Consider the following 12,543-nt stretch of genomic DNA (forward strand, 5'->3'; position numbering starts at 1 on the left):
TTGAATAAAAGTACTGATAATATAAGCTGCCAAAACAATTGAGAAACTATTTTTCTTACTGGAAGGTCAATGTAAGTCTGCATACGCTGATGAAAAAAGTAAAGCAGCGACGTGTCGTTTATATTTATTTTCGGTTTATCGTTCAACCGCTTCAATGGTTAGGAAAAGTTAAAATGCACAATGACAAAGTAAAGAGAAAGCAGCAGTGATAAATCAACAGAAACAAAAATGTGAGAATACGCTTGAAGTCCGACACCGACAGCAAGATTTCACTGAACTTCCATATTTTCTTCTTTTTCGTTTGTTTTTAACAGCAGTTATTTATAATTGAATGACGCGGCATCTCGAAATGACGTAATTATGAACAAAACGGTTTGTTTGTACCAAATTATTTTGTTTATGCAGCAACAAATGGCAAGTAAAGTAAAAGCTTTTTCAATTAACTGTTTTATTTTAGACAATAACCGCTATACACACTTAGGCTACAGTAGAACTTATCGGTACCAGAAAATGTAGGCTACCACTAGGCTACACATACTATACATACCAGTTTTGACAAGGCAACAATGGTGGGCTTCTTACACGACAAGCTAACGAGAAATCACGTTATTGAAATTATATGTTTGCAGATTTTCTAAGCTAAGGAGGTGGCCAATCTAAGATCTTAACTAACTTACATTGCGCAATAAGGCTAAGCGCAAAAAACTACCCACGTTCAACTCTAAAACATAGCTACATAGACATGTGCAATATAAAAAGAACAGGCAGCAAACATACATTAAAAAGGCTTCAAAAAAGAAAACATTTAGGTAAAACAACATCTAATAAAAAATGGCAGAATTAGTAAAGAGCAAAATTAGCAGCATTTTTGGGAATGGGGTGGCAACCAAATCGTTCAATTCACTGTTTAAAAGTGTAGACTCTAATATAATGAGGTTACTGAAAATGGATCAATGGAAATCGATTACCTAAAAACGACAACGTCTACAATCTACATTACAATGCAAACCACGCTTATTGTAAAACAGCCAAGCTGCCTTCAATGTTTTTCTTAGAAATAAACGCATAAGCTACCGATGACGTGTCACTTCTGACTGACGTAATCTGACAACAGCTCCCCGATTACTTTTTGTCAAATTGGAGCTTCATTGGCTTAAGTGTGTTCTGTTTTCATGACGTAGAAGCGATCAGCAAGTTGTTTCTTGACTCTAATGGGGGTTTGCTCTCATACGGCAGTTTCGTGTTATCTAAAAACAAAATAATTTTAAGTGATGTGAAAAAGTCTTCCAGGTTAGCCTATAGCTCATATTAGGAATAAAAAACTTGCAAGTTTTCATTCCTAAAAGTTGCCTCAGACTTTTGGTAACTTATAGAAGTTTTCAAATTTTTGAAAGAAAAACTGTGTCGAGAAAGTGCTTTTGTATAATTTCAATATTTCAATTGGCTATCTACCTCTTTCCAATGGTTTACTTGGTTGAGAGTAGCAAATTTTTTTCTTGTTTTATGCACATACAAGCCGCTTGGGCAACTACCAAATGCATGAAATTAGTTTTAATCAAAATTATGCAGATTTAGGCATTTTTTGTTTTACCTCTCCCCCCAAAGTGTTTTGATCCGGTACGGCTATGCTACTGAATAAAACAATCACAATCTTGCAACTAGTTTAACTTTACAAACTTACCCATTGCCGATGAAACCACGATCTTTGATTGTTGGTAGGAATGAGGTCTTAAACTACCGCCATTTTGTGTCACGTGAGGATCGGCATGAACCGAAGCAGCTATCATCGCGCTATTGTGAAATCCATTTGTGGGTGCTGGGTAAGGAAGACCGACGGATTGCTGGTTCCATGTGTGATGGTTGTATGGTGACCCGTATGCGTTAGAAGCATAATCACCAACGGAATGTTGAATGGTTGGAGCAAAGGATTGGTTGAGCGGACTGGCTGTAAAGGGAATCGGCGATGGCTGCACAGGGCGATTCTGTCGAGATAAAAAAAAATGCTAATTGATTGACGACAAATATTTTCAAAACAAAGTCCTTAATTCTACTAACTTAAGTCTAATTTTCTCAGATTTCTTCTATTGACAAATTCCAGGTTTGATTGTATTTACATAGGCAATAGTAGCCTGATAATTTGTTTTAAAAACAGAAAAAAAAACAATAATCTGCGTTTTCTAGATAAGGATCGACAAAAATAAAACTTTTGCAGTACCTCTTCAGATGTTGCTTGCAAAACGGTCACACTACCGGATGTGGGTGAGCTTCTCTCCAGCCCTTCCGGATTGACAGGAGTAGCTTGAGTGGGAGGGGTGACACCATATGCTGTAATATTACTCCACTCTTCGACCTTTGGCATCAATGGTGGGACAGAGACTGGCACATGTTGATTTTGGTAATTATTGACGCTTGTCGTAATGTCGCCCTCTAGCGCCAAGTTATTTGAATGGCTGGATGCTGAAGAAGAAGAAGGAAAGATTAGACAAATTTTGGAGCTTCACAGATTTAAAGGAGGCAAAAGAAAGTACTAGTTTTCAATAATTTTGTTATTATATTATCATGAACATCTTAATGACGAGTGCTTTCTGCAAGCAAGCATCTTTCCAAAATTGAAGCTGCTCCACCACGCAAGAATATAGGCTAATTGTAGTCCACTGCATAACATGATTTCAAAAACATGATTTAACAATGAGTGCCAAATGAAAAATAATAAAACATCTTCTGCTATCACAAAGTAGGCCTAGTTTAATTTGAAATCATTTTATACTTCACAGTTCAATCGATTTTGTTATTTTTCTCAACTGGTTTGAGCTTTTTTGAATTGGTTTACTTGAATGTTTTACATCTATTTCAAGTCAAGTAGGTCAATAATATAAAGAGAATAAACTGATTTGACCAATAACCTTTTATGGTAGCCTACTATATTGATGTTAACGTCTTCGTCTCAACTGTCACTTATTGAAACGATAAAAGAACAACAGCCTAAAATAAGAGCCTGCAAGAGATGAAACGTAACTCCAACAATTGTCAGAAGTGAAATTAATCTTTGTTTTATCAGTAATTTTTAGAATACTGAACACTGTTTTGATTCAGGAGCAGTTTCCTTTTTTCTTCGAGTGATGGCGTTGTGTCTACTGGCATGCATTTGCAACCCGTGCGTGTTTTGCGTGTCAAAGTAAACATCTTACGCACAGAGAATGATTTTACGCTTTAGCCTATTAGATCGGTTTCTTATTATTCCTAAGTAGTCGTAGCGGTTCTACACTGTCTTGCCAAATGGCAAATGCATATCGGGAACATTCGTGCTTGAGTGCTCCCCTATTATAACTTTCTGTCCCCTCCAAAATGGCGTATGACACTTGCTATTTCCATCCAGTCTTTGACTGCACTATTGAGCTGAAAGTCTGTAGTCTACGCTCAGTCAACTGGAAATCACAGAGACTATGGTTTGGGTGTGCCTTATCTTATTCGTCAGACATTTGCTACCGGTACGTTAAATGTTAGCTACCGATACGATAGCTAGCGCAACAACTGGACTCGTTATGTGTAGGTTCTAAATTCATCGACTATAAACGACAAATAAGTTACAGCTTATTTTGTTTATTTATTTATTTTATAAGATTATTACTAGAATGATACATCTAAGTGAATATCTAACCTCAAATCCTTTTTCATTACCGGTACATTTAGGTTTACGCTTGATAGTTGGATTTAGATTATTTATACAGAAACGCGTGAAAGCCAATCTTCTTGCCCATCTTCAAGGATGTCATTAGTCTTTCTACTATGAGACAACAGCGTGGTCGCGATATGGAGCAAACCTGTGTCCTTTCGAACGCGTTTTATAGGTTTTATGAAATACGTCTATTTGCAATTTTGGTTCGTATGGGTGGTATTTCCCCAAAATTGTCACAAAAGTTTGCTATATTGAACCAGGGCTACAGATTTTTGGCAAGTAAATTATTTGGTAAAGTATTTAAAGATTAATTTTTTCTGAACACATCAGTTGCTTTTCTAAACTTTTTAGAACTCTCGGAGCAACACTTTCGATTCACGAAGTTTCAGAACTTCAGATTTTTTTAAACTCGAGTTGCTCTTTTTTTCTACCTAATTAGACGAATTGTGTTGAGCTACAATTTTTGATACAAAGTGTAACATGCTATAATCCAGTACCCAGATTTCAATTCAACTTCGATTCCCTATTTCAAGAAATCGTTCATAGCTTACCTTGTTGGTTAAATCGAGAAAAACCAAGTATTTCAGTGACCGAGTGGGAGTAACAATGATTGGTAATTGGTGAATTCTTTGTTAGATATTGCCCGTTTGACAAACTTGGCTTTGATTGCGAAGGAACTGTGTAAGGATTGTAGATTGTCTTATTGTAGCCATCAGGCCGAATTGCACTTGCCTGAGAAGAACTAGGATTAGTGGCATGAAACCCATTAGATGGCGAATAGTTCGGGTTGAGAGGATTGTGTGGATGAAGAACGTTTCCAATTTTATTTCTCAAAATGCGGCTAATAGAGCTGACAGAGGGAACATTGTATTTATCGCACACCGAATCGCTCAACAATCGATCTCGAATTTCCCAAGCAAAAATTCCAGGGTCTCCAACTTTGTATTCCTTGATTGCTTCCACAACCCCTGGCGTGGTCACTCTAGGCTTGCTCCCTCCAATCGCTCCCGGAAGAATGGATCCCGTTTCATTGTACCGGGCAAGTATCTTGCTGACACATCCGTGAGAAACACGGAGTTGTCTGCTGATGTCACAGGGCCGGATCCCAAGCTGTGCCAGTTCAATGATCCGCACACGGATTGCGTTTGGAAGTGGGCGTCCATTCACAAATACACCTCCAAGTTGGTTGACTTCTCCAAACGTTTGATCTGACATAAACAAAAACTTTTTAAACAATTATACTGATTGGTCATAAGTTTTACTTAGGATTATTTTATTGTCATTGCATTTGCTTCATACCGAACTTAACATAACTTTGAGTTCCAATCCATTGTAGCTACAGGGGTTCTTAAACTTTTTTTAACGCGGACCCCTTAAAAAAAATTGGTTTGCTTGGACCGCCTTTGTGGTCTAGTCCGAGAAAATTTTTTGATCAGCATGAATTGGACAAAATAACATCAAAATGAATTGGTAACAAAATTTATGTTTTATTAAATTTAAGAAATAGCGAATGCAGATTGTTTTTCAATATCTTTGATTTAATTTCATTAATGTGAAGAATGCTGCTGTTTGTCTTCAACAAGAACATGAAGTTGTGGCTTCGTGTTTGACAGTGCTGATAGCCATGATAGGATAGTTGTTTGAACTTAGTCTTTCTTCTTTTGAAAAATGTATTCCATTTTTGAAATTATACACTAACATTTCCATTGGGCCTTATGGACCCCCTAAAACTAGTCCGCGTACCCCTTGGGGGTCCACGGACCCCAGTTTAAGAACCCCTGCCTTAGAAGAAGATTTATCATCTTTTAGGTCTAAATCTCAAAATAACACAGCGAATTGTTGTAGCCTAAACGTGGGGTTACAAACTGAGCTATTAATTGCCACGGGTCTCCACGTACGGAAACTTATTATTTACTTTGTCTGATGGTGAGTTATGTTAAAGAAGTAAGACAATAAATACATTTTTTCGAACGACTATTGATGATGAAAAATTGGCTGTGTGCTTGTCATTGTTGTTTTTACACTTTTATTTCAACAATAAAATTCAAAGGCAAATGATGCAGTGAAACCCATACAATGCAAAAATGAACTGATGATGTGAGACGTTTAAAATCAATATTTATTTTTGTCTTCATTTGAAACGCGTTGAACTGCTATTAGCACAAGATTTCTATTTCGATACATTTTTACAAAAATGACTTTAAATGCCAAAATGGCGGATCGCTTAATTGCAAACTTATTGACTACTGGCTGCCGAAGCGAACAACTCAGGTGGTATTCGGCAGCGGGCAATACGCCTACAGTTAAATAGTTCATATGTCTAAAGTAATAGCTTAGTAAAACAAATAATACGTTTCTAAATAACCCTCGCAAAAACTTTGTTTTTGCCCTATCCAAGATCACGCCCTGTGGCTGAAGATTTAAATTAAGTGGAGGACGGGTGGGAAGCCAATCTTAGTGTGCACCTTCGGACATACGACTAAGTAGTGTGTTGAAGACACAGCCGCGTACTCTTGAGTGCTGTCGAATTGTCGCTCTTTCGAGCGTCGTACCAGAGCTTTCGCCACTCGCTTAATCCTTGCAAGAAAGTTAACGAGGAAAAGATAACATGAAAGGGACTGAACTTTACTCGTAGGGGATTAAAGATTTGGACCGAAACATTTTGACACTTTTTTTAATCTTATCATAAAATGTTGCGAAATCAAAACAGTGTTGATTTTAATTTATTTTTTACATTTTATTTGAGTTTACAAGGCTCTATATGCTTTCCAGTTTATGGAAAATGTTACTTAAAATAACACTACCTTGAAAAAAAAATACCTAAAAGTTCTTTTTGTTTAGCACAAAGCCGCTTGATAGATAACCTTTCGGCTGAAGACAAACTGGCAGTATTCACATCAACATTGCTTACACAAGACAACATAGTCATTTGTTTTTCTAAAACGCTGCAAAACATAACATACATTGTAGATTTTCTAAATTGCATGATTTTTACAACCGCTTTGAAATGTTTTCCATTTTTTTCTATAAACCTCTTTAACACTAATTTATGCTTTGTTTCTTCCTGTGATCTCTGTTTTATTCCCGTAAGTTATTATTGAAATATTCATTACTACTGCACTGCGAAACTCATAGCTTATTTGCTGTACCTGTAGCAAAGTATTAAAATGTAGCCTGCAGACTGTATTGTGTTTAAAATAGAAACTAGTAGGCCTATATTTGTCAAATACAATCTAAATTTAATTTAGTTTTTTTTATAGACAAGCTTGCTGTTTATGCATCTTTTAATTAATTTTTTTAAATTAAAGGATGCTATACCTTAGATTTCTGCAAGAAACGCGCAGCTGCAAACTTTTATCGCCTCGATCTTTGGCTGACCCGCCGCATCTCAAAAGACTTGCTTTTGTTCCCATTGAACAGTCACTGATATCTTTGTTTTGTATTTGATACCGATTTATAAAGATTCACACAAAGAACTTGCCCGCCCAGAGCTGTCTTTCACGGCTGTAACAACTAACACACTACCCAAATTTAGCGTAAATGCTGCTAAAAATGGCAAAATAAACTGCCTTTGTTCCCGCCTTTTCAACGATTTCATTTTCAGTAGACTTCATATGCAGGAAGATATTGCTGAGTGATCAATCTACTATAGGTTGGGATAATATTTTGATATATATCTGCTCCTTGTTCGCGTATTTTCGCCTTTGCCTCGCCTATCTGCTGTTGCTCATACATATCACAATCTGATGAAATAGCCGCCGTAGAACCTACTTTGTTTTAAGTATTCGTTAATTCTACTTTTCAAAAAAAAAAAACTTAGAAAATTTATCACAATCAATAAACTTGATGAAAATTTAAAAGATTTAAACACGTTCAGAACACATAAAACTTGACCAAAGTCTTTGAAAAACAAATAATGTTACGGTATTTCCTTTTATTGGTGTCAGAAGGCAAGTTTTCGTTCGATTTGCATCATTGTGTAGTTGGAACTTGTTATGAATGTTTGCTTTCAACTATATGTGTAACTCATGTTAGAAAAACTACTGCTGCTTTGATCATCTGCTGTGTGATGATAAGAAGCCACAGCACGAACCGGTTAGAAATACAGAAACAACAGTTGTTTTAGGAGACGCCACTTTGACTTGACGCAAAAAAAATTATAATTTCAATTAAAAATCTAAGATTGACATATTGCGTAGTGTCACTACTTTAGTACTTTGTACGTTCAGTAGTTGTGCGCAGGGCCGGATTAAGGTTTTGATGGACCTGGGGCTATATGGTAATCTGAGGCCTATATTTCATTCCCCTCATTGTAGGCCTACCAATCAATTAAAATGAAACAACAAAAATTATACCCGAAGTATAGTAGGCTATTTACTTAAACACATTCAAATGACATGTTTTCTGGATTAAGCCAAAGCAAAGCTGCTAATAACATCATCGGTGTGTATTTTATTCCAAAATTTCGTTTTCAATGCAGAGTAGAGCTAAGGAATGCAACCTTTTCTGACCCATGAATGAACGCAGTTGATTCACTTTTTTAAGCACTGAAAATGAGCACTCGCCTGAACAATTAGAAATCATCAGACAAAGATACATTCTCAGTACAACAGATTAGGAAATGTATATATAAATTCATTTTCATTGATGAATCAATCATTTGAGTTTCTTTGCAGCATTCGCTGTTAAAATAGTGTTGTTTTAGCAGTGCAGAAAAATGAATCATCTTTTCAGGCAGTGATTCTTCTAGATTAGGGGTCACCAAACTACGGCCCGCGAACTGATTTCATCCGGCCGCCACGTACTGCGGAAATAACAGCTGCACTACAACTGTTTTTTATCATTTTTTTCATTGTTTTTATCATTAGTTCACCACAATTTGGGACAGCCTAGACCAAATTTGGAAAGATGTAATGTTTTATCAAGAGCACGATGCCCTGTAGTGTATCACAGCAGGGAGTAACTTTTCCAGCAACCTTTCGATTTTCATCAAAACTTTACTATTCCACCGCTGACTTTGTTATTTATTGTGCTCAATTCAAGTCAATGGAGATTCTAAATAGTTGTATATCTTTTCGCAATTTGCATCCCACCCGCAGCTGTTAATCTCGCAGCAATCCGACCCTCAGAAAAAAAAGCTTGGTGACCCCTGTTCTAGATCATCTAGATATGTGAAGCAACGTTTTAGCTCTCTTTTCAATTTTACAGTTAAAAATGGTGTTTAATTCCGCCAGAATCGAAAATCTTATTTGAAGACTATCGTATGCTGCAATTCGGGATTTTATACACATAATAATTTGGTCAATGATTGGCAAATATGAGTCTACTTTGAATCTGCTCGATGGATCAAGCGATATGTCTTCAGATCTACCTTCGCTATCCAAGCATACTATTCTTCTCTTCTTTCTTGAAATTTCTTCAATATAATGATGACAGCCACTTAATACTCTACTCTTTTCTTCGATTCTTGAAACTGGGATCTTAATGTTTGAACAAAGTCATGTAGACCTTGAAGCAAATTTGTTGCCTTATTCAAACTAATTTTGCTATCCTGCAACGCCCGACTAGTTTCATGAAACCGTTCCATTATGCACGACCATAACTCAATTAAAATAACGATTTCAAGCTTTTCCATTGACAAGATAAACCCCTTGGCTGTTTCTTTAGTCTGCGATTGTTCGTTGCTTTCAAGACTTGAAGAACTGCTTGCTTGATATTTTTTTCTTAGGGCATGTATAGCGTCATATTGTGCCTACCAACGTGTATCAGACAAAGGTCTCGCGCCCCCTTGGAAATTAGCTGACGTCCCCCTAGTTAAAAACCACTGGTTTACACAGTTAGCATTTGTTCTACGATTTTATTTTTTCGATCCTGATAATGAGCATGTCAGTTGCTCTTAGTAAGTTGTTATCGGTGGGCCTATTTTTTTGGTGGGCCTGGGGCTGCAGCCCCATCAGCCCCCGCCTTAATCCGGCCCTGGTTGTGCGAGTTACAAATTTTCGGGCCACCACGCATTTATTTCTGAATTATGACTGCAAAAAGTAAGAGTTAAAGTGCCCATTCCAAAAGAGGTAAGTTCGAGCTTGGGGGTCCGGAGACGTGCCCCTTCAAAACTTTAACAATTTTATCTTGTTTTATAGAAAAGTCTCTAAAAAATTAAGTTTGCTTTACATTTTTACCGTCGTAAACTCAATTTGCATTAGACAACATGTTTACAATACTAAGGCCCTCAAGCCTCAAACAAACATTTTTTTAGTACTCACTGTTTGCTGTATGTGTCATCATGGGAACCATCCCCGGGTTTTGTAGAGGAGAGCTGAAAGTAACCGGTTGGTTCTGAGTGGGAGCTTGCATGTTAAGCATTGTTACTTTTTTTATTCACGATATTATCAAGTGCCGCCTATTTACAACAGGTGTAATATTTATTCAAGCGATCAATCTATTTGAAATCAAATAAGACACAGTTCAATTGCAATGAATGAAACTACATGCATAGTTTTCACTGTCGGCTATAGTAAATTAAATCTGCAGAAACTCTAAGTCGTCTTCTGACGATAGCTTTAGAGCAGGGGTGGGGAACCTTTTTAGTATTGCGGGCCACATAAAATGAGAACTAACACAGGCGGGCCACTAAAAATTTCGAAATTTTAGCTAGTAGCTTGACAGCGGTGACAGTGCATTCTTTCAGGAATTCTCCATCTGCATGTGGTTTCAGCTTCTTTGCTATCAGTTCAGTATGGTAACTTCATAACTCGTTCTGACAATATCTTCATCCTGTTTGCAGTAGCCTACCTTGACAAAGTGCTTTGCTGCGCTTGTAACTCTCTTCTAAGGACATTAATCTTATCCTGCCTCGCCTGCCCTGTTAGCTGTTTCAAATAGCAGGAGTCATAATGACGCTCTAAATGTGATTTTTTCTTTGCTGCTACAGATATACCACAAACAATGCACACAGATTTGCCACTTAGGCTACTTCAACAAAGTACAAGTTTGTCCAATCTTTCTGGAACATTCTGCCTTCATCACTAATCTTTCTTTTCTTTGCAGAAGCCATTATACAACGTAAAATTTTGCTAATTTGAGAAGTAGGCTACTCTGCAAAACACTTTTCACGAATGGCATAACTGACCGATTAACAATAACTGGTCACATTGTTGTTACAAATTGCCTTTTATGATGGATTAACTAGTCATAGAAGGCCATTTGCAATATACCGAGAATGCAGAGCCTAGCCTACTCTTTTTTGAGCTGTTGTTTCAATATATTTTGGGTAAAGAAATATTGACGCGGGCCACATGGAACAGTCACGCGGGCCGCATTTGGCCCGCGGGCCGCAGGTTCCCCACCCCTGCTTTAGAGAAAAAAACTTAACTCGCAGCTTGTTTAGCATAAATTTTTGATTTTATAATCGAACAATTTTTGCCTTGACATTGACATTTGGTTGAGGTCTTGTTGGCTAAAAATAAATAAAATTTACGACATAAGTAAAACAATTAAAAAATTGAGAGCAAATTTCGATGTTATTCAGTAAACAATTCTATCGAAGAAAACAAAGCTAAACTTCAATAGCATTGCAGCTTCTGTAGGTTTTAATAGTTTGATACTCAATTTCTGCATTTCAGCACAAATCAAATTTTTAATTTTATACAAATGCCAATCAATCTTTAGAAGAAATAATTAAGCTTATAGTTACATCTCGCAGTTTGGCTTCAACACGTGATTAAGATTATATTAAAAACTAACAATTTTTAAAACGTCCTGTAGTACCTACATATCTTAAAAACACAAATCGTCACTTATTCCGTCCACTATATTTCTATTGAGATTAGGCTTAATCGTTTCGCTAAACACTTGGAAACTGGCGCGAGACATTTAACGTCATCCAGGTATAAGTATAGGACAGAGGTGGGTAAGAGATGTGCCTTCTTTCCTAAACTTTGCTTAAACTTTCAACATGTCCCCAGTTTTCAATTTTTTAAATGATCGAGTAAACAAACGGAATTTCTCGATATTTTTCGTTTACTTGAAACTTTGCCGATGTGGTTTTGAAAAATAAAACTTGAGCTGGTGCGAATGATGAGTTCCTGTTTGGCAAAGACAAGTTGATATTGAAAAAAAATCGGAAAAAGATAACCTTCATATCAAGGAACAAAAACGATGAAGCGATTTTCTCCTAGTTTCTCCTAATATGAATAAAGTTGTATCTCAAGCAAAAATTAGATTTAAAAAAAAAAGAAGATCTGAACTCAAAATCAAAAAAAAATTCAAAGTTCTAAATCAAGTTTGCAGATACAGATCCGAGGTATTGGTAGGCTACTGATTTTTATACCAGCAGACTTATGATATTCGACGCACGCTGTAAACACGAGTTTTCTGTTTTTCCTTACATCAGGCCAAGGTCACTTTGATATTGAATATTGTCCATTTTTATTTTTCATAAATGGGCTAGGCTTTGTAACATGTGTTTGGCTGAGTTATCAAAATTCTTTTTAGAAATGATAACAACAAAAAGCAGAACTCGTGGACTATTGTGGAGTTTGTAGTTTGCATAGCAAAGGGTTGTTTTTTAAAATGCGTATTGCTTTGTAGGCACACGGGAGAAAGTAAAATGTCTTCTGTATGCACATTCAAATGCATACCAATTTTTAAAGTAAAACCAGTTTTTGTATTTTCTTTTATTGATTAGGTTCAGTTGTTTTGTCGGAATTTGATTAATCAGCACGATGAATTCTCACAAGCAAAAGATATCTAACGGTGTGTTTCATCCTAGCAATTCACTCTTCACTCAGATAAAATTACAATTTGTTGCAGTCGTTTTTGCTATTGCCACATTCAACAAAGCAAAAACAAATTTATTTTGGCAACGT

The 12,543-nt window shown here is 36.5% G+C and overlaps 1 protein-coding gene across 1 annotated transcript; it reads right to left on the reverse strand.

The window, feature by feature from the left end:
• LOC145778913 (paired box protein Pax-9-like) lies at window positions 1-10,779 on the reverse strand. Its single transcript, XM_082590508.1, has 5 exons — window positions 9,940-10,779; window positions 4,228-4,884; window positions 2,216-2,457; window positions 1,682-1,982; window positions 1-1,247 (listed from the first exon to the last, which is right to left on the reverse strand). The coding sequence occupies exons 1-5, from the start codon at window positions 10,037-10,039 to the stop codon at window positions 1,171-1,173; spliced, it is 1,377 nt and encodes a 458-aa protein (XP_082446634.1). The 5' UTR covers window positions 10,040-10,779; the 3' UTR covers window positions 1-1,170.
• Window positions 10,780-12,543: the final 1,764 nt, after the last annotated feature.

The sequence above is a fragment of the Aplidium turbinatum genome, chromosome 1 (genome assembly GCF_918807975.1).
Source record: "Aplidium turbinatum chromosome 1, kaAplTurb1.1, whole genome shotgun sequence".
In the NCBI taxonomy this organism is placed as follows: domain Eukaryota; kingdom Metazoa; phylum Chordata; class Ascidiacea; order Aplousobranchia; family Polyclinidae; genus Aplidium; species Aplidium turbinatum.